The sequence below is a fragment of the Rhamphochromis longiceps genome, linkage group LG13 (assembly GCF_057381845.1).
Source record: "Rhamphochromis longiceps isolate RC_006_pf linkage group LG13, R_longiceps_female_GT1.1, whole genome shotgun sequence".
In the NCBI taxonomy this organism is placed as follows: Eukaryota; Metazoa; Chordata; class Actinopteri; order Cichliformes; family Cichlidae; genus Rhamphochromis; species Rhamphochromis longiceps.
In genome coordinates this window covers 7284971-7307278 of record NC_140569.1, presented here as the reverse complement: position 1 = coordinate 7307278, position 22308 = coordinate 7284971, and the positions used below count along the sequence as shown (strand labels likewise).

Below are 22308 nucleotides of genomic sequence, written 5' to 3'. Positions count from 1 at the left end.
TACACAAACGATTTCACTCACAGACATCTCTCCTCTCTGGAGTGACGGGAAGAATATTTCCCTGTTTACTCAAGTGCCACTTCATGATTAGAAACTAATCAGGCTTCAGCCAGGCTGGGATCCCCCTACACACTGACACAGAATGAACTGTAATTATCTTAACTGTGGAGTAAGAAGCGAGCGGCAGGGAGACATGAATAGAAAGAGAAGGGGGATAAAAGAGAATAAAGAAGAGGATAAAAACATAACTGTGAGGAGAAGGTGAGTGGTCCGAGCCAAAATAATAAAGAAACTGAGATAAAGCAGGGGTTGTGTCAGATGCCAGAAGTTCTTAAAACCAAGATAAAGGGAAGTAAACAGAGGGGAGAAGAGTAAAAGTGTGCAACGCCTAAAATTTAAAGCAGTTAATTATCGTGATAACGCATATCTTCTCACCTTAGCTCCAGCGTTTAGCCACACTGTGTTAATCTTGCGCAAGATTGCAACTTTATGTTTGGTTAAGCTGCAGATTGAAACTCAGCTCAAACATGTTTCCATCAGATATTTTTTAAAATTACACATGTAGGTCAAAAGCTCATCTAAGAAGTTTAATGGTAAATGGGATGAAAGGGAAAATATTATTTGAAAGCGTGCGAACTAGGACTACCACATTCAGTGATTTGCAGTTATTTTTCCACTCTTCTCTCACTGAAGCTGCTGAATCATCCTTTTTTTATTCCCACAGTGTTCAAATGACCAGGGTATTGCAGCACAAGGCCTGCTGTGTGGAGACAAACTAAACGACAAGGATAACCACTTGAAATCAAAATAAGAATTATTTTTTGCACAAGTTACTCATCCCTTTGTCATTTGTTTTTATTTCTAGGGGTGTCACAATAACTGTGTATCTACTATAACACTAATGCTAGTATTTAAAAGCAAAGCGTGTCAGTCGAGTCAATAATGCACACAGTCTGAAATTCTAAATAACTGTAATCTTTAGCTCATCCAGGCATTGGACCAATGAGCTAATGCCATTGAGAGGCAGCTAATGTCTGTATGTTTGCAATATACAAGAATTGCGACTTGTACTATAGTATTGATCAAAATGTAATTAAACTTGCACACAATAATTACCTTCAACCAAAATGTGCTGAAGGTCACATTTGTCTTTCTCACTGATTTTAATCCTCATTTGTTTGAGCCTAGGAGGATATTACCAATCTTTATATCATAAATATAACTTATTTAACTGCAATCAATCACTCTGCTTTAACTGCTGCTTCTGTCTTTTGCCCAAAGTGTGTGGCTCTGCAATTCTGCTAGCAGAGCTTCAATGTCCATTGACCATTCCTTAGTGTATCAGCATGGTGGAAACAAGGGGTACCGACTAATGTCAGCATATTTAGTTTTCACAGTATAGGACTTCACAGATAAAGGCAAATTACTGCTGTATTAGACATAAAAAGTGGTATTGTGCCATCTCTAATTATTTGTGCATCCACTAAAAATCTCTGATGAGTTTGAATCTTTTCTTTCTTTTCTTTTCTTTTTTTCTTTTTACTTTCTTTTTATTATTTTTCTTTAAACACTATACAGGGGGTAAGGGGTAACAACAAAATAGAACAACAACAAAAAAAGAGGAAAAAAAAAAGATAAATACAGAAGGTAGGGTACCAAAAAAAAAAGGAGTTTGAATCTTAGTAACCTCAAAGTCAAAGTCAGTACTCTTAATCATCATCATACTGCACACATACTACTAAATGTATTTGTGTATGAAGCTACATAGGGCGATGATATGCTGTTCTTCTTCTGGTTATTTAAACTTCTAACATATCTGATTACATGCTTGACAAAGGGCACATTTAGCTCGTTTGCTGTTCTTTCTTGCTTTAACCAGCTAAACTTGATAGTCCTTATCTTTGAGTTTGTCTCTTTTCTGGAAAAATTTTTGAAGCAGTTGCCTTCATACATGGAGCTCCCTATGTGCCCTCAGCTCAGTATCCATCAGTTATAACAAATCAATATTTTTAGTATTTTTCTGCAAAATATGAAAACATCTCTTATTGGTTTTCTAAATGTAAATGTCGGTTCTCTTCGTCTAGTCTAAACAGCTATCGATAACAAAACTGCATCTGCAACAGCTAAGGTATAACATTTCTGCACCAGACCTTTCCGTTCCACCCTTGTCATTCCCTGATCTATTTCCTTGTTTTTAATTCTCATCTTCCTTTGTGTCATCCTTGTGCCTCTCTCTGTTTTCACAGTATGCCCTCTCCATTGTTGCTCATCCAAAGTGCTGCCTGACCTTTCCCAGTGGTGCTCCCTTTGGAGCTGGTGAATGAATTCTCTCTATGTTTGTCTGTATATTTTGAGTGTATGTGTTTGCATGTGTGCTTGCCATTTGATTTTGATTGTGAATAAATACAGTACTGTCTTTCCAAAGGTTGTGTTTGATTTAAAATAAAGTTCATCTTGTAATTTATGTTTCCTATTAGAGTAAGAAAGGTAGATAAAACAAGTTCATATGTGAGGGCAAGCGTCTCTAAGGGCAAGCGACTATTCACTATTGTATGAACTCTGTTCCATGCTCCGATCTGTCCTGCACGTATCACATGCAGTTTTAAAAGACCAAGGGCCAGATTTGCTGTCTGTGTGCACACTAAACTTGAACTGAAAGGTTTGGTCACAGTCATCTTTGCTGAGAAGAATGCACATGTGTTTGTTATGAAGGTGAGTTTTTAAATGAAACTGATTTTTTTTTTTTTTTTTGGTAACACTTTATTACACAGTGTATGCTAAAGCATGTTTTTTGGGCCTGCTGTAGCTGTGATAATTCCTGGAGCAAGACGTTATCAGAATGAGCACATAATTGCAGTGGGTGGATGGCTCGGAGCTCTTAGTGGGGTGCCATAATTTTGTCTTTGTCCTGTAGTTCTTTACTGAGTCCTAAGCCTAAATGATTAGAGCTGTGCCTTGCATATTTCTAGTCCTCAGTGTCATAAAAGAACAAAAGTTTATGTGGAGTGTTGCTGGGCGAGGGAGAATAGTTCCCCATTAAAATGGCTGCGAGTCAAATTCTTCTCGTTGACTTAAATGAGTATCAGTGCGCGTAAACTGCTGTTGGAGAAAAACAAAAATAAAAAGGAAGAACAATGTGCACAGTGTAAATGTAGGATTATAGCAGTAACTTCATTACATTGAACACTGGTCATGATAAGACCTTAAATGTTTACCTTTCTTTGGAAAAATATGGAGCTGTCAGAGTTATACAGAGAGTAGCACCCCATGGTCCAAGGCCACAGACAGTATCCCTCATTGTCCAATTGAAGACTTTGGCTTTTATCTGTTCCCTTCAGTGGTGTCACATTGATCTGTATTGCCATGCATGCAAAATCTATACTTGTACTATGTTGTTTTGATAAACAGATTGCTCGTTCCTTGGTCAGGTCATTTTTGAGCCGCTAATCAGGGGTGCTCTCGGCTGTCTACAATGGTCGTTTTTGAAATGAGCTGGCCATGTCTGTGTTTATAAATTAGTGCGTTGTTAGTAGGTCCCATGACAGGACTTTACATTCCCATTAGTGTGTTTGGGACTTCATGCTAATTTGCTCTGTTTAGTAAATCTGACCTTAATCTGGCAAAGGCTAGAATGCACTGCTTTAAGTTTTAGGATGGGGTTCAGTAACCAATGGGTGATACTAATCAATTCCTGATAATAATGAATGAGGTCCAAGTGTTGGGCTCCAAGCACCATTGTGCTTAAGTGCATTGTTAGAGAGTTGTTACCATGTTATTACTCTCAAGTCATAAAGTTAAAATAACAGAAGAACTTATGTTTGTGGCAGTGTGTTTTTCAGCTCTGTGGTTTAGTATCAACTACATCTGTTTGTAGGTCAGTAGCAAAAGTTGAGCCAGCTTTAGGTATGTCTTTATTAGGATTTTACTGAAATAGAACTGAAGTTGGTCTGAAGATATGTTTTTAATATGATGAGTAGCTTACAATTATGACTTCATTTATTTTCTTTTAAGCATAGAAATAATGAGTTTTGTGCATTTGACTCAAACTGAGTGGGTCCAAACATAAAATGTGATTTTGTTTTTATATATACATATTTAGAAGACTACATGTTCCTAATTTAAAAAAAAAAAGAAAGGACTGCAGTTTCCAAAGTGAACACAAAGTTGACTCCCAAACACAGTCCAGTATCATTTTATAAAAAGAGCATTTATTTCAAAGGTTTTTTTTTTCTTTTTTTTTGCTTCGGAGATTGAAGCACATAGTAAAGCAACAGTACAATGTTCAGAAAATATAAGTGTGATGCTGTAACATTTTTTTTTAATCTTTATCTTCTTAACACGTTTTTGTTGTAATACTGGAATATTCTGCATGTATACTAAAATAAGAACTTTTAAAATTGTACAAATTGGTACCATAAAACTTGACAGAGAATAAAAACGAGGCGTTCTCTCACTGCAACAAACACAGATTGCTAGTTTTCCTCTTGAACAGGGAGAAAGAACAAAGAAATGCCAAACAATGAAAAGAGAAACAAAAATGAAAGAAATGAGAGGTTGTATGGACACAGGCATAAACCAAGTCTGTTTAACTTTAAGCAGTACATTTCTTACGGCCGCCTAAAAATGAGACTAGAATACCGTGTAGTCTCTCCACGTTTAGGCAACTGTACAGATAGTAAATCTGAGCTGCAAAGAGTTAAACCAAAATTTCTTCCCATGTAGCTGCAGCCAGTAAAAGAACAGTTATAATAATGATAACAATAAGAATAGAAAACAACAATAATAATCATAATAATATAATAACATTTAAAAAAAGAGATTGACCAAGAACCTACACATTTAAAAAGGATGTTTTGGTTTCAGCCTCAGCAAATGTGGTTCTGAAAACATACTTATGTTATTTTCCAGTGTTGTTATCTCTATATAGCAACACATGTTGATACAACAGATGTTGCCGCCAACATGCCGTGCACGGTACTGGAAAAAGACACAATGCACATTTTACCAATCTACATTTACTGTGCTGGCAGACTCAGTACATCCCATCTAAAGACTGTGCGGGGCGCAGGTTGGATCCTCAAAGTGATATATCACGTCAGCACGTTGCTCTGTACACACCTAACATGGAGAATAGTTTGCTTTCTGAATATACGTCTCAAGTTACAAAAAGAAACAAAAGGAGAAAAAAAAAGAGAATGCACTGCGTTGCAAGAGTGTCTATTAAGTTTAAGGCGATTTTTAGAGCTCACAGGTTTGTACTCATTGTGACTGATCATCATCAGTGGACTCCAAATGAGGAAGTGATCATTCGTTGGTAGACTCGGTATGGGGAGTGATTGTTGTTGTGAGGAATGGGGACACAGGGCGAGGGCATGGAGAAGGGCAGCTTTTTCTTTTCAGGTCTTCTCTGCAGTGAAGAATGAAAACAAAGAATCATCCACAGTTTGAAAATTGAATCCTTGTTGAGTCTGTCTCTTTTTGAGAGTAGAAAAATTGTATCTGTGTAGCATTTTCAGTCCTTGTGTGTTCCTTTGTCTTTGTGTAGCTACTGAAGATAGCATTCTCTTACTCCTTACTCTTGTTGTGTTTTTACCCCTGGAGTTGTTGTTTATTTATTATAAGGCCACCATACTGTGAAGATGCTGTGAGCATCTTCACAGTATCAACAACCCAGAGTCGGTCATGCCATCAAAACGACAGTACCTGCTGAATTCGGCACACACGACATGTCGGCAAAATCATTCCATTTGATTTTTGACCCTACTAACACATCTGTACATTTTATTTCTATTTAATAACATCAGGCAGTTGCTGGAATCCAAACAAGCTCTTCCTTTAATTTATTTCTCTCCCTTCCTCTTTGTCTTTGAGAGATCAACAAAGGGGATGTACTCCACGCAGAAACCTTTCAAGGGAATAAAATTTCCCTCAACAACCATAAAAGAAGAATGTGAATCCAGTCCACAAAAGTATATAGAACCTCTAATAAACTAAACATTTTGCTAAAAGCAAGTCATTTTGACCATACAGCAACATTTTTTCCATCAAATTACTCCCAAACAGACAAATTGCTGACATAGCAAATCTCCAAGCCCTGCAATGTTCAAGTCTGTAGAAATAGAAGGAGGGAAAGAGACACAGAAAGGACAAGGAAGATTTGGGAAAACCGGGAGTGTTTCATGTCCAGGTGTTCACAATGTGTCCATTGACAAATCATTTTGGAGGACTGGAGCGTTGCCATGGAAGGGGGAGCTGTTAACGTTTGTTGACTAATTGGCATGAACTGATCAGTTGGTAGTTGGTAACAGTTGGGAACTGGGGAGTGTTAACCCTCAGTTAACAAATCCTCATGGAATCAAGAAATCAGAAATCGGGGAGGCGTCCACTCAGTGAGACCACTGTTAAGAGTCTTCACCATCATCAGCATCATTAATGGAGCAGTCTTTGGTCCCGTACAAATCTGCCAGCTTCTTAAACCTCGGCCCCCAACTCTGCAGATAGTCATAATCCAAGTCGGACTCTGTTGTGACAGACTCGAGGGAACTCAATGACCCGGCCAATGATCCTCTGCCTTCATAGCCGTAGATCTGAATGGAGTCGTAAGGAGGTGCAGTCGGGTCACTGTCAGCTTCTGCAATTCGAGTCTTGATGAAGTCATCCACATCAACGCTGTTGGCTGCAGGACGGCCAATGCCGGGCCTGATAGGATACTGAAGTTCTGGTTTGATATCCTTTCTTGGCAGGAAACCGTTGGCACCATCTGGGTTCTGAAAAGTCAGAGAAAGAGAGAAAGGACACTACCATCAATTATAAGCTTACAGATGTATATTGCAGAGAATGAACAAACGTAAGAATTGTATTTATCTGCTGGCAGATAAATCTGGTTAATATTCCACCTTAAGTACTTGTAGGTTTTTAGTGTAATGTTTATATGCATAAGCAGAAACTGACAGTCACAGATTGCTTTTGACCTGCCTGAAGCTGAAGCAGCAGACCCTCAATTTCCTCTTTTCCCCATAGACTTTTATCTTTAATACCAAGATGGTTATTGCCACTCGTCCTCTCACCCTTACCTGCAGTGTGGCAATGTCGAAAGCCTCTGTGTCCTCCTCACCGCCTCCCTCGTCATCATAAGTGATAATATTCTCCCGGATGTCTTCCTCCTCGAAAACTATCAGTGGCTCTTTCTTCTGACGCCTCAGTGCAACAAACAACACTACTATTGCTGCCAAATAGAAAACAAAAATGCAAGGGTTTATATTTCCATTTAAAAAACATTTTACAAAAACCTTCATGATTACAGGTAGTAGACAAGTTAATCGTGGATAATTAGTGTGCACTGTGGGAGGTTGCACCTTGGACATTTTAATTCATATCATTATTGTATTATGTTATACACGCATGCCATTTTAATTCTAAATTGTCATCAACATGTCAAACTCGTCAAAGGTTTTCAAATGTGTTGTACTCTGTGTAAAATGCAGTGTTAATTAAGGTTGAAGAATCAGCTAATGGCTTGTGAAAGATTTTCTGTTTTGAAAGCATATTTATGATGAGATATAAGGCTAAAAATAGATGTGTTTCTGTGTGTGTGTGTGTGTGTGTGTACTCTAAAGAACTGTCTTGTGTGCATGTGTGTTGTAATAAAAAAAATTTCAACCCAAGCAGACAGTGTGTGTATGTATATATAAGATAAGATAAGATAAGATAAGATAGAACTTTATTAATCCCTCGGGTGGGTTCCTCTGGGAAATTCGACTTCCAAAAAAAGCACAGCAACGACCAAAGTTACAGTTACAGAACTGTTATATATATATATATACACACACACACACACACACATATATAAATACAGAGACAAATATAAATAAAATATACAAAGGGGATAAATAGAATAAATAGGAATAAAAAATAAAAATACAAGTGAATTGCACATTTCAAGTATTGAGTCTATTGCACTGTTGACTATTTACAAAAAGTATTGCACAAGGTATTGTACAGTGAGGTGCAGAGGCACTACAGCTTAGTTGTTCCCCCCTCCTTTATATGTGTGTATATATATATATATATATATATATATATATATATATATATATATATATATATATATATATATATATTTCCTGTGCATAAAGGATAACAATACAACAGCGACTATCGCTGCTCTCTTATGATTGAGCTGCAGCTTTTCTGTCTGACACATACAGTAGGCAGCAAAGAGGCGGCAATGGAGACCAATTGAAGTGAAAGATACTGTTTTTTTTTTCTTTTTTTTTTTTTTTAGTTGACAGCTGCGCTTGTTACTTGTAAGCACAATCAAAACCTTAGCGGCTAAAAAAAAGCCTTTACCAAACTACCTTTTCAGCAGGCTTAAACACTGACAAAAGTGGTACTTTCAAGCTCTTCCATCCACCTAATAGGTACACCCTGACTATGAAAAAACCCTACAAATGCATCCCTGTGGCTTTGCCTCCTAAACTCTCCAGAAACCTCTGGAAAAGGCTAAAAAACATTAAAAGTCAAATGTTAATATTTTTTGTACCGTTTCTTTTTATATAAATAGTTACATATTAAAAACAGTTCAAATTAATTTAATAATTTGGCTGTGAATAATTGATCTTACTTTAATGGATACATTTTTATTTTTTACTGCACTACTAAAGTTCTTCATGTACTCCCAAATTTTTCAGTGTGGGGCACCTGTGGTCCTTGGAGATGAAAGTAAATGTCAAGCCCTGCTATTGCAACATTTCCAAGTACAATGTGCGAACCCACACTAAGTGATTATGCATGGATGGGGTATGAGAGTGATTCTGTAAGTGCTTATACATAAGTGATTCCTTGACCTCTACTCTTAAGAAGATCAAACGATGCAGCACAGTTTGAATGAGGAGTCAAAAATAGGAGGCGGCCTGAGTCAATTGCTGATGTTTCACCTCAGTGTAAAGTAAATGTCAACCTTTTTGGTATTACTAGAAAGGTTTGCAGTTAAATGGCTCAGTCTATAAACACACCCTATGCAATTTTAGAGTGGCCTCCCTAAAATTTGATCCAGGAATGAATAAATGTCATATATTTTAGTAATCCCCCCTCAAGAATTAAGAATTTTGTTCCTTACCAAGCAGAATGACAATACAAGCCAGTATAGCTATCAGGGCTCCAGTGCTAAGACCAGCAGGAAGGACGTAGGGCTCCACATTACAAGACAGAATTGTGTCTTTGCTGTCACAGGAGCAGACTCTGATGGTCAGGGTGTTGGTGCTGCTCATAGCGGGAATACCGTTGTCGTTTATCTCGATGGGAAGGTAGTAAACATCCTGGGTGAGACGACTGAATCCTTTACGGAGCACATAAATACTGGCTGTGCTGTCTGTAGATGGAGAGAGAAATAAGGTGGTGAATGTGATGAAATGATGGAAGGTTGTTCAACTTCCAAAGGACTATAAAAAACACATGCTGCTGAATGTTTTGGCTTTTATGTGCAAAAACTCACATAATCCACCTTTGCACACATTTTTCTTCTTTAGCATTGTCCACACACACAACTATTGCTGCCCTAACACAGCAGCCAATGAGGTGTGACTTTGATGACATTAGATTTATATTTAATAGTGGGTCCATTCATCAGTTCAAAAGTAATCAAAGACCAGTTATTGCTGTTACGACACCAACTTGCTGGCTCTGCCTTTGTACCCTCTTTTGTCTGCCTTTTTTCCATCCCTCCCATGCCATTCTTTCGCATTTATATTTTATTACCAACAGAGGATTACACAATATGAGGCATTTCAGAGGCTATATCGCAGGAAAAACAGTGTCTAACTTGTATATTAAAATACATAACAAAGCCATACAGGTTAAAAATGTACAAACTACTGATGTATAATAATAAGGTATAAAATGCAGACAGATCTCCTCTTGGAGGTTAAATTTAGTATGAATTTAACCCTAAAACCTACAAAATTTAGGACAGACAGCAATTTTTTTCAAGCTCTGTTCTATTTTTTTTTTTTTATCACTGCATGTCATTTTTAATAATCCACCTTTATTTTTCCATCTTGCTTTGTGTTTCCTAAAAACCTACAGGTTATGCAGATTGTTCCTAAATTCATCATTTTTTTTCTCTTTTCATGCTTCCCAGTTGTTCTTTACGTGTGATCAGGTGTAACGACAATCTAAGAATTATACTTCCGTGAAATCTCTTAACATTTCCAGAGAGTTTACAAAGAAGTCAAATGGTGACTCACTGTAAGCTTTACTGTAGATTTACAATATAAAATCTTTGAGTCATGCAAAAAAACATGTTACATGTCACTTCCAGTACATTACAGGAAAAAGAAAAGGAAGATTAAAAAAAAGGTTCATAACTTCTAGCCAAAAGCTATGAAAGTTACTCCAAACCCCACTCCCCGATAGAAACATCTTTCTGTTACTGATGTCATTTGTTGCCTCCTGCCAACACAGCCACTGTCTGAAAGTTGTATGTGTGATGCAGTGTGCAGGTGCGTGCTTCTCAGTCCTCTGAGAGGCTCTGGACTCTTTTCTGTCTGTCTGCGTTTCTGTTACCGTGTGGTACTGAAAAGGTCACCCTTTTGCAGTGTTCTTCAATGATAGAAATCGCACACATTTCAAGCTGCTCATTTTAAGAACACACCTAGACTTCTGATAATATAAATCTTAGTTCAACACATATCACATTTCCACTTGTTATTGCTTTGTACTTCAGTATTTCACATCTTCTTCTATAAATAATAGGGCTGGTCAATATGTAATTTCAGCAGTGAAAAGGAAGGAAAACTAAAACGCATGCTACGACTCTTGATTTCTCTGTGCAGCTGGCGAAATGAGTGAAGAACAGGAAAAAATCACAGAAAAGGAACATTTAGTTGAAAAGAAATGTATGGGTCTGTGAGGTGAGTTTAGATTGGACTCGGGCTCGGTTAGTTTGAGAATGCAAGAAATGCACGGGGTGCATTTCGCCTGTCCTCTCTCTTCTCCACTCTTTCTGCTTTCCCACAGCCATTCAGAGTGGGTCCGTTTGTGCATCCCACCCCTACTCTATTCAGTGAGGAGGCTGATTAAAGGCTACACATTACAGTGGAATTCTATGTACTACTACATAGAGCAGTGCTGATGGAAGAAACAGCCCCTTTCCTGAGGAAATGAGACGGATACCTCAAATGAAAAATAAACTTCTGGTTTACTTGTGGTTCCTGAGATATTTCAAAGTAGAATGGAAGGCAGAGCCTTGATATTTCAGGTTCCACTTCTGTGGAATCAGCTTGCAGTCTGGATTTGGGAGACTCTACTTTCAAGATTAGTGTTAAAACTTTTCTTTTTGATAAAGTATATAGTTAAGGCTGGATCAGGTGACCCTGAATTCTCTCTTGGTTGCACTCAGTGTTTCTTGTCCACTCACCCTTTTCATAAATATGTGTTTATACACCACTCTGCATTAAATTAATAGTTATTATCAGTCTCTTTCACAGCGTGTTTTTCTTTTTGACCTGTCTTCCTTCCATGACCCTCAACATGTCAAAGCAGATGGCTGCTCCTCTCTGAGCCTGGTTCTGCCTGTTGTTCTTCCTGTTAAAAATACGTTTTTCCTTCCCATTGTCTTCAAGTGCTTGCTCACAGGGGGCCATGTGATGGTTGGAGTTTTCTGTATTATTCTAGGGTCTCCTACCTTACCTTACTTCTATAAAGCACCTCCAGTGGCTGCTGTTGTGATTTGGTGCTTTATGAATTGAATTGAACTGAAGAAACACTTGAACTTCTCCAGTGTTTAATGTAATAAAGGTTGTTATGGGATTAAATAAAGGTCTTTACATATGTACTATAGTCTATCCAATTATTTTGGAGTGATTTATTCTTAAAATGTAATTTTACTCATCCACCTAAAATACCTGTATTTTCCATATTGCAGTTTATTGAAACAACCTTTTTTTCAGTATCATGTGGCTTAAATCTATAGTAGTGTTCTCCGGATTACCTCGTTCTCTTTTCCTTTTTTTTCATCTTGCTCCCAGAACTAACAAAACTTAATTCAATCAGCTGGCCCCCGAAGATGTATGTACAGACGGACAGAGACCCCACTGCAATTAATACAGCCCGCAGGACATGTGTGCATTCATGTGCGTGTGAAATTCAGAGCACCTGCTGATTTCTACAAGGTACTGTAAGCCTCCATCTGGTTATGCTTTGATCTAATCTGAGTGAAAGGGGGAGAGAGAGCGAGAAGGAGACAGCAGATGAAGAAACGGTTAGACTGGCTAAAGAAAAGAATGGAAAGAGGAAGGGGAAACAATCAAAAAGCGGGGGGGGGGGAGCGAAGAATTGGAAGAGATGGAGAAAATATTTTAAAGGTCATCTACCTCTGTTGTCTTTGAGGGAAAAGTTATGGTTATGAGCAACTTCTGGAGCAAGGTTGAATGTGAAGTGTTGCCTGTAAGCCATCTCATCCTTGTCCACTGCGCTCAATGTTTCGATGACCTAATACAAACAAATTAAAATGCAATTGGAAGGAAACAAATGAATGTAAATACTGTTTCTGGATACATTTAGCTTCACCATCATCCCACCAAACACGTGCATTTAAAAAAAAATTTATCATCTCACACAGAAAGCCTCACCTTTCCCGGTGCGACAGTTTCACACATGAGGACCTCATTGTTGGTCGCGAACTCTGGAGGGTTGTCATTAACATCTTTCACTTTGATGTTAACCCGCACTTTGGTGTCTTGGTGATGGCCCCCTGCATGTATAGTACACACAGTGCAGTGCAAAATCATCAGTATTTTGCTCCATATAAAAATTCAAAGCAGTGTTAAAGTTATTAAAGCCACAATGTCATTTTTATGTGAATTATTTGTGATTGTCTGTGTGTCTGTATTGTAATCCGCATTTGGCATCGAGTGAATGGAAAGACTGTGAATATTTTTCATCTAAATTGCCTGTCAATCAGTCAGCCACTCAGCCAGCTATTTATTATTTTGATTTGCAAAAATTATAGACGAGTTTCTGAGACATCAAAAAAAATACACTCAAACAGAATGGCACTCATTTAGTTGCAGCTCCCAGAAATGTCAAGTTATGCCTGCTGAAGATTAAATGAAGAAAAAAAAATGTGATGCAGACAGAATGATGTCTAAACAGCCAAAATAGACACAAAAAATACAACATCCAGAATATTAACTCAGAAAGATGGAGTGCACTTTTCTTGCTTTTCATCTTTAAAAAAGAAAACCCATCCATTTCAGTGCTGTACTGCCTTGCATATTTGCAATTTTAGTCAGTGTGATTTTCCACTACCCTGTCATTACTAGGCATTTATTTAGCTTCCCAGGGTCTGTATGTGGTTAGCATAGCCTGCAATGGTCCTAGCATTGTGGGCGGCAAGTCCGTTTCCATCTGTCCGTCTGGCGTCTAGCACACCACAGGGAAACCACGCAGCACTCTGCTAGTTTGAGCCCCAACCACAGAATACCAGGGTGGGGCCTCTGTGGCTTGAGGGAGGGTTGTTGGGGATAAAGCCAGGGAGGGAAAGCTCCAGAGGGCCTGTGGGTTGACTGGCATCTCCCCTGTTTCTTCCCCACGTATGCACTACAGTAGACTGTTAGGGTGGAGCTCATAATTAAAAGTTATAGCGGTGCTTTAACTGTATTTACTTCTCTTTTCATTTCTGTGGAGTTTTCACCAAAATTCTAATTTTCATGTAAAGTAAACTAAAAAATAAGCTCATTTAAAAAAAACAATTAAAATTAAGGAAAACAGTTTAGGTATAATAATAATAGTTAAAGTCTTGTTGTTGCCTTTTTTCTCTACTTGTTCTTTGCCCCCTTATACAATTAACATTTATCAAAAGCCAGCTCAGTGTAGCAGATCTTAGTTTTCATTTCTGGCTAGTTGCATACACTAACATTAGACACATTCCACTGAGTTATAGATGGGTACACTTATCAGAATGATACCACTAAGTCTCAGCTGTAAAGCGTGAAGTCAGTTCACCCCCTCTGATTCCAGACATGTAATTAGTTCATCAAGATTTAGGCTTTTTGCTGCTGACAAACATAGCAAAAGGGTTAACTTTAGTCCCACCAAGAGGAGAAAAAAATTACAGCCCGCAGCTTGAATCCACTTAAAGTCTGTACATAAGATGTCATGGAGTGTATCCAGCACCACAGGACGACAGCCCGGGCTTCGGATGCCAGCAAATGTACAGCCTGGTGGCTATCTGGGAATTTTCCATCTGTTTGTTCTTGTTTGACTTTTTCTTCTCATACTACATCAGCGTGTGTGGTTTCAGTAACAGAAATGACACAAAGGCTAAGTTCAAACACAGGGAGAAGCTCATTAACTCCCAGAATGGCTGAAAATAAAATAAAATTTGCACTTAGGTGTTGTTTCACTTCACATTCAATTGTATCATAAGGGTCTATGAGTCCAAACTGTATATATATTAACTTTTGCTATGCATATAATGATAAATAGAAGTGTGTCTGTGTAGGCCATATTTAACAGATCTATAGGGACTCATTTACCACACATCAGAATCAGTCCCAGTTGTCTTGTATTTCAGAGTGCATACATACCAATCTCTGTAGCTGACACAGATATATTATGCCAGGGCTGTGTTTCTCTGTCCAGTGGTTTTGTTGTGGTTATCATGCCATCTTCTGCGTTTATACTGAAGAACTGCTCTACATCTGTGTACCGAGGGATCATGTACCTATACAGAAAGTTAGGACTCATGAGTTATCGGCATTACACATACGAACTAATAGATTAAAAACAAAATACATATATACTACAATACGAAATACATATAGCATGCAGTGTTTTCGTTTTGTACTATTTTGAGAGTCTAATAGTCTAAATCCATTTTTACAAAATGAGTCTTGTTATGCCTTTGTCTTATTTTGCATCCTTGCTCTGTTGAAAACATCTTTAATAGATAATATTAAATAAAATATTCTACAGCCTAACATCATATGATGTTAGGCTGATGTGAGTCATATTGTTTGCTCAGTGTGGCTGAATGAAGGCTGAAAGTTTTTGTTTTATTTTTGTGATGTTCCACAGTGAAAAGGCAGTTTCTTTCACTGCCACAAGCCTGTCTTAATTAACGTGTTTGTGTGTTTTTATAGCGTGAACATCTCTGTTACCTGACAGGATTGTTGGCAACATCAGTGTCCTTAGCATGAACTCGCCCCACCGGAGTGCCTGGAGGGGCATTCTCCTCGACCTCAAAAGTGTAACTTGAAGCTATAAAGACAGGAGGCTCATCTGCATCCTCCACTGATATCTACGAGCATAAACACACAATAAGCAACAACCTGTAAGGGAGTTTCTCTGATATTTGTCTTTTTTTTTTTTTTAAGTCTCAAACTCGTGTCATATATTTGTTGTTTTTATCTGTACCTTTATTGTGGCTTCATCTTTGTAAGGGCCCCAGGCAAGGAACTGGGGGTCAATGTGAGGGTTGGATCCTTCCACCTTCAGAGTGTATGACCTTTTTGTCTCAAAGTCCACCATCTGAGAAAAGGAAAGGAAATAGAAGCTATTAAAACAGCCCCCTCCTGTTTTTAACTGTAAACACTTGAAACCTTCTTTTCTTTTGTTGTCTTTTAATTAGTTTTATCTGCAGGAAAACACACATTACATCATTTGCTTTGTGAAGCGTATGTGCGCACTGTGCACTTTTAAGGCCTTGTGATAGGGGGAGCTGTTGCTGCACGAATAACAGCAGACACGTTAGTTGCAGTACTACAACTATCACGGACCAACAAAAGTAAAAGTAATCCAAATACCAACTTTAATTTCCAGATGGTTTTTTATCCATGATATAGCATATGATATGATTATTTTGGGACCAGAATGAATCATTGGGTTGTTTCTTTCCTGGCTTTTTTTTTTTTTTTTTTTTTTATCGCCAGATGAAAACAATACCTGTCTGCCTTTAATGAGCTGGGATTAGGTTTGGGATTTTGGGACACCACATGATAAAGGGAATGGAAAGCAGGAGATGAAGCTTCAATCTAAGACCAAAAGAACAGCAGGCAGGTGACAGTTAGATTATTTTATTTATAATAATATCATCTAAATATCCATCCTTCAGATAGAGAGAGGTAAATTAAGCCTTACTTTACCATTTAAAGTCACTGTCATTGATTTACAATACCACTGGCAAGCCGATGTAAAACCCTTAGATTTAATACGCTCTTATTGAACTCAGCTTCAGCTCACTTACTGAGTATTGGTAGAAAACCCACTCACTTTTAATAGCTTCGATTTTGAATTGATTTGAGTGTGTGCTTTGAGGTATTATGCTCAATGTCAAAAGCGTACATTTTCCTCTCATCACATTTCCATTCAGTCATTAAATAATTAGCACATCAATTATAAAGCCATGACCCTCATCCAAACAGTCAGCCTCATGGTATGCATCTAATGAATTTTCCTCTCCATCCTACTGACTCCTTTTCTGATGTACAGGCTATATGCTACTGCAGGGGAAACTTTGGAGTCAACAAATGTGTTGGCAAGCATTGTATAAAAGCTGTGATACCCAAGAGGTTTTCGCTGCTATTATTACGAGGATTCGTGTGTTGCCAACAGCACTTGGCTGTGACTTCATCTGCAGCCCCGTCGTAGCCATAATCATAGTAGTAACACTCTTCTGGGTATCATTGCTATATTATAAACCCAGATAATAACCACTTTCCCTCGCTACTATTTTTCCAGCTGGTATGGGGACGTTAAACTGGCAAAGTCCCAGGAGCAAGCTTGATCTTTTCATTTTCAGGCTACCAACACTTAATGAAATCCCAGTGGGAGAGAGGGCTCATAAGCACAGTGTGAACCGTTAAAAGCAGAGAGAAGCTACTAGAGATTTATGAGGTTGACAAACTGGATGCTAAACAAGTCTACCGAAAGTAAATATTACGGATTTAAGCTGCTGATCGAAATGATTATCCTTTGCTGTGTGTTGAAGGCAGGCAGTCCAACTTATCACGGGTACATTGCCGAATCTAATATCGCACTGAAGGGATAAAATCCAAAGTGCGGTCTGTGATCCAACATGAAGGCAGGTAGATAATACCTTCTCTCAGTGGATTCTTCCACACTCATTCAGTTGCAGTACTATTCCACTGCTGTTGTCAGTGAAGGTGTTTAGTGTGATGATAGGTACAATAGTAGTAGAATAGATGTGACCCAGTTCTTTCATTTTCCCTTTTGCGTCACACTCTCACAGTCTCGTTTGTGCACTCTCTTTTTTTTACCCCACATCCAGTATTTTCATTCTCTCCCTACTTTTGTAATCAGTGTGAGATGATAATAATAATAATAATTTTCACTATACTGTCCCCCCTTCCTATTGCCTTCTTGAAAACACAAGCAAACACACAGCTTCTTAATATTCTGTGGACTGGTTTCGTCAGGACACAGTTGAAAGAGAATAGCTGATTAAAGCTCATCCCTGTGTGTGTGTGTGTGTGTGTGTCTGTGAAGAAAGTGAGAGAATAGAGATTAGCGAAGGCTACTCTTGACGTGTGAGTCTGCATGCGTGCTCTTGTGTGTGCAAATGAGTGCCTTTAATTTTGCGTGGCACTGCCTTCGGGGGGCAAAAGGCATTGATTTCCCCCGAGAGGCATCAAGACCCAATAATCTCAAATGTGCACGTGCACGTACACAAAATTACTACACAAACCCTGAGCTGAGATGCCATCATCAGATTGAGAGGAGTGTAAGTGAGGCTAGCAAGGTGAGAGCACCTCTCATTTGTCCTAATGCTCAGTTTAAATCACCATCAGGCTATTAAGCTGTTATTCCAAGAGACACAGGGAACTGTGACAAAGGATGCTCATGTCAGTCAGTGGCCTTGCACACAAACAGCATTTAAATGGGCATGGAACTGTGATTAGCTCAAGGCCATAAACTGTATATAAGAGACTGGCACAGCTACAGTGACTCCAGACTGCTAATGTTAAAGTCTCAACATTAGCAGTCTGGCTGCCATTGCATTGGCTGTTGGAACCAGAAGTGACCAAATTTTGATCACAGGGTTGGGTGCTAAGCTAGCTTCATAAACTGTGTGGGTCGAACTCACAGACACATGCAACCACTAATTCGTGCTAAGTAACAAAATAAAGTACAAGACTTTCACTCACCAAAACATAAACATAAACTGGTTACATGGTCTGCACCTTGTTATTCGTGGGATAATTCCACAAATTATACAAATACGGCAGTTACTGGCATTAGCATTGACAAGACCTTGACAGCCATTGATGATAGCTACCTATGTCTTCACACCTGTCAATCAAAGTTTCACAGTTAAAACCATATGTGTCTGTGCGGTTGTTATAAAGGGGAAAAGTATCCATGGAGGCCAACATTATTTTAGCACCAGGCTTTAAAATCTGCTTTTAGTTTACTTGGACATTTTAACCACAGATTGTAGATAAAAGACGGTCACCATGACATCACCCACTGGTTAGCGAAGTCCCATTGTGAACTCTCAAGCTGAGCATTTTTGTTGTTTGCTATCCTGGTGTTTCGGCATGATGAGCAAAGGGAGGATCTGTCTGTCAAATGCAATGACAGAGCAGAGATTATATATCTTATCTCATTGGAGTAACTAAAAAGTGTTGCTGGGTAGAAAGACATTGTGCCTAGCACGCAGGTACTGTAGACCTATTTTGGATAAGTGATGGATGGAAATATGAGCAAAGCCTTCAAATGTTTCAACTTATTTAAATTCAGTCATTGTTTAAACAAGTTCATGTATTTAAATGAGTCTAATTTTTGTGTCACAAAGATTAAATTCGGAATGTCTGTGTCTTTTTCTGTTCTTGCACACATGTATGCACATCTGCATATGTGTCTAACACTGCTGTTACAATGAGGTCACTTGTCTATACTTTCAGCTGTGTTGAGTAAGATGTTTACCATCGCTTTTAGCATTTCACAAGCAGAGAGGGTTCTTTGCGCTTGCTGTTGGATAAAGCCAAACACATGTCCACACACAACTGCACCCACGCAAACATAGTGCACCACTTTAGTGTAATCAGTTGATCTCATTTCTTTGATTGGAATCCCTTGCTTTTTTCCTAATCTGTCCGCTCAGCCAGGGGTTTCTAACAACTTCTTTGGGGGAATCATGGATAAAAGTGTCAGTATTTTGACTGTTCCAGTCTGTATTTCAGATTCTCTTCAAATCTAATAATGCTCTCCTGAGAGCTTTCAGTCATAACCATACTTGTATACTATTAGGTTATGCCTAAATTGTGAGTTAACTGCTTTGCTTCAGGGAACACGAATGGTAGCTATCAAGAGAGGAGAGCAGAATTATCACTCACTCATTTCCAGAGGTGGGACCAAGTCATTGTTTTGCAAGTCTCAAGTAAGTCTCAAGTCTTTATCCTCAAGTCTCAAGTCAAGTCTCAAGTAATGTCAGGCAAGTCAGAGTCGAGTCTCAAGTCACTGGTGTAAAAGTCCGAGTCAAGTCACAAGTCTGAAACTTTGAATTTCAAGTCCTTTCGAGTCTTTAAAAAAAAAAAAAAAACGAAAAAATAATGTTGCAGTTATATGCTAAATGTAAATATTAGACCATGTAATTTTTAAATCTGTGTTTTTCTCAACACATGACAAAATAGTGAACTTAGAAAATATACACAAATTGTGAAATTGCACCTCTTTAAAATGCAGCTCAATTAAACTTAGCTCCAAGAATAATTTTCACCGACAGTTCTGAGATACGCTGCATGTCATTCTTGGATGCGGTTGTAGGACCAGCTTTAAAATCGCATGACAAAAATATCATACATATTAAAAAAAACTGTATCACCAACGTAGCCTGGACAACATTTGCTAGTTAGATGAAGTCAGCTATCTCATCGTAGCATATTTATATGCATATTTATAATCATACGGCTCTTGGAGTGAGTGCACACACTCATGAAGTTTAGTAACTTCAGGTCACTGCAACAAGCCCAGGTACAGTTTACCGACGGATGGGTACAGGACCTTGAAATGCACCGTGTAGAAAGTAAAGACCATCGTACGTATCATAAGTTTACCACTCTCACAAATCGTCGTCATAAATACACATTCCTTAACCGTTTATTAATAGGACCTTTGAGCTCAACGGTAATTAATTAGTAGTGGAAATAATTTCTGGTACCCATCACAGAAATGTAGCAGTGACAATAATATTGTATGCTGTAATCGTACTGGGCAATTAGTGATACAAAAAACCTGTTTTATCCTGTGAATAAAAGTATATGTTTTTGTCAATGTACCATAATAACAGAAGCGAAACGCAATATTGTGTCAGGACAATTCACTATTTATGCACAATAAACAAAGGAGCATAGCGCGACCATTTCTGTTCAGCGCCAGACTTGCTTGTAACCTATATCACTAATTATGTTATGAAAATGACGCATTAACTACAACAGCAGACTGACCTTCGTGTAAATGCTTGGAGCAGACTAACCTGTGAGCTGGAGTGTTCTGGGACGTTATATTTGGTCTTTGAATGGCTGCAATCCAGGCCATCCGTCGCATCTTTGTTACTTCGGAAACATGGCTCGAACAATTTCTCTTCAACGACATAATCCGATAACAACCGATCTCTTTACCCGTCGGCTTCCCGTGGCTGTCATGCGACCGGCTATTGCAGTTAATAATACAACAGCTTCTTGACATTTTTGTGTTTCTTTTTATCGCTGTGTAACTGATTTCAATTGAAAGCCTGCGTGCGCTAGTACCGCTTGCCACGAGTTCCCAGAATCCTTTGCGGTTCTACCCGTGAATGACGTCACATTTTCAATCTCTATATAATATGCATGTTAAATTTTATATTTGGGGTAAAATATCAAGTCTTTTCAAGTAAACCGGTTCAAGTCCAATTCAAGTCCCAAGTCATTGGTGTAAAAGTTCAAGTCAAGTCACAAGTCTTAGAACATTTTTTCAAGTCAAGTCTAAAGTCATAAAATTAATGACTCGAGTCTGACTCGAGTCCAAGTCATGTGACTCGAGTCCACACCTCTGCTCATTTCTATGCTTAGTCTTAGTGACACCAGTGGGAAGAGTACTCCTAACCCTGGCAGTCTTAATGCCATCCTAGAGTTCTGACTTGGAAAGGATTCACTCATGCAGACGATTGTGAGGGAGGAAAAAAAAAACATGAAACTGACTTGTATCGATTTATTCACACAGAGATTTTCCCACAGCATCAGTAAAAGCGAACTGTGGGTTAAGGGTGGCTGTTCTTTTAAGTAACGTCATTGCTGTCTGGATAGGGAATGCAACTTACCACAAATGGCATCGTAAATCATCCAAGCATATAATTACATATTTCAATATCAAGTCTTTTACTAAACTTGGACTTGGTTTGGAATTTAGGAAGAAAAGTCTTTCTGTCCCATTCTGAACAAAGAGAGATTTGAGTGTACATTTCATTACTATTTTTCCTGACACATTAACAATATGACCATAAAGGCTTTTTCTTTTTTTTAACTGAGAGATTCAGAGGTCGGATGTCCTAGAAGGGAGAAGCAGACTAGTACAGCTCAGTGGAAGATTCAGCTCATAATCCTGACCTGAAGCTACATATACAACAATGCTTCTGTGTGTGTGTGTGTGTGTGTGTGTGTGTGTGTGTGTGTGTGTGTGTGTGTGTGTGTGTGTGTGTGTGTGTGTTGTTCGTCAAAGAGAGAGAGAAAAAGAAGAAATGAGTGAAATTCTGCGTGTCTGACAGAGCATTGTGTGCATTTCTGATGGCCGGATCGACGGGGTACAGTTGAGAGAATAAGGGACTGGTTGTGTGCAGGCATTAGAAAGACAGAGACTGAGAAAAAGTAATTGTGTGTGCTGAGCTGGATCACTGAAAGCCACAGTTGTAGTGTGTGTGTGTGTGCATGTGTGGGTTACAGTAACAGTGCAGAAGATGAGCTCTGTGGCCTAGGGAAGCATGAAAGTTAATGCACTCTCACAGACACAACCATGGACTTTGGTGGTCATATCAAACAATATGAAACTGTGAAGGTTCAGAGAAGGGAATAGAACAACATTTCTGAGCTGCTTCAACCCTTTGCTTGATATTTTTATTTCTTTTTTTCTCTTTACTTGGCTTCACTTATTTCCTAATGCAGTACTTCAACACACAAATATGGACAGTGGTTTAAGTCTGGCTTGGCTGAGGTTAACATTAAACTGCTTTTTCTATAGAAAAAGTGCTGCCTCAACTACATTTCTCTGCTGGCAAATTGAAAAGTGTGCAATGACGCACGCATAGTTTCCATA

General features: G+C 38.5%; 1 protein-coding gene across 2 annotated transcripts in view; it reads right to left on the bottom strand.

The window, feature by feature from the left end:
* Positions 1–4186: 4186 nt before the first annotated feature.
* Positions 4187–22308, bottom strand: part of cdh11 (cadherin 11, type 2, OB-cadherin (osteoblast)) — a 95949-nt gene continuing 77827 nt past the window's right edge. For both annotated transcript variants that reach the window (XM_085427286.1, XM_085427287.1), the window contains 8 exons: positions 15418–15531; positions 15162–15301; positions 14589–14725; positions 12630–12751; positions 12372–12489; positions 9119–9370; positions 7074–7225; positions 4187–6767 (listed from right to left, as the gene is read on the bottom strand). In XM_085427286.1, the coding sequence (XP_085283412.1) occupies positions 6402–6767; positions 7074–7225; positions 9119–9370; positions 12372–12489; positions 12630–12751; positions 14589–14725; positions 15162–15301; positions 15418–15531 (1401 nt within the window). In that variant the 3' untranslated portion in view covers positions 4187–6401. The remainder of the gene's footprint in view (positions 6768–7073; positions 7226–9118; positions 9371–12371; positions 12490–12629; positions 12752–14588; positions 14726–15161; positions 15302–15417; positions 15532–22308) is intronic.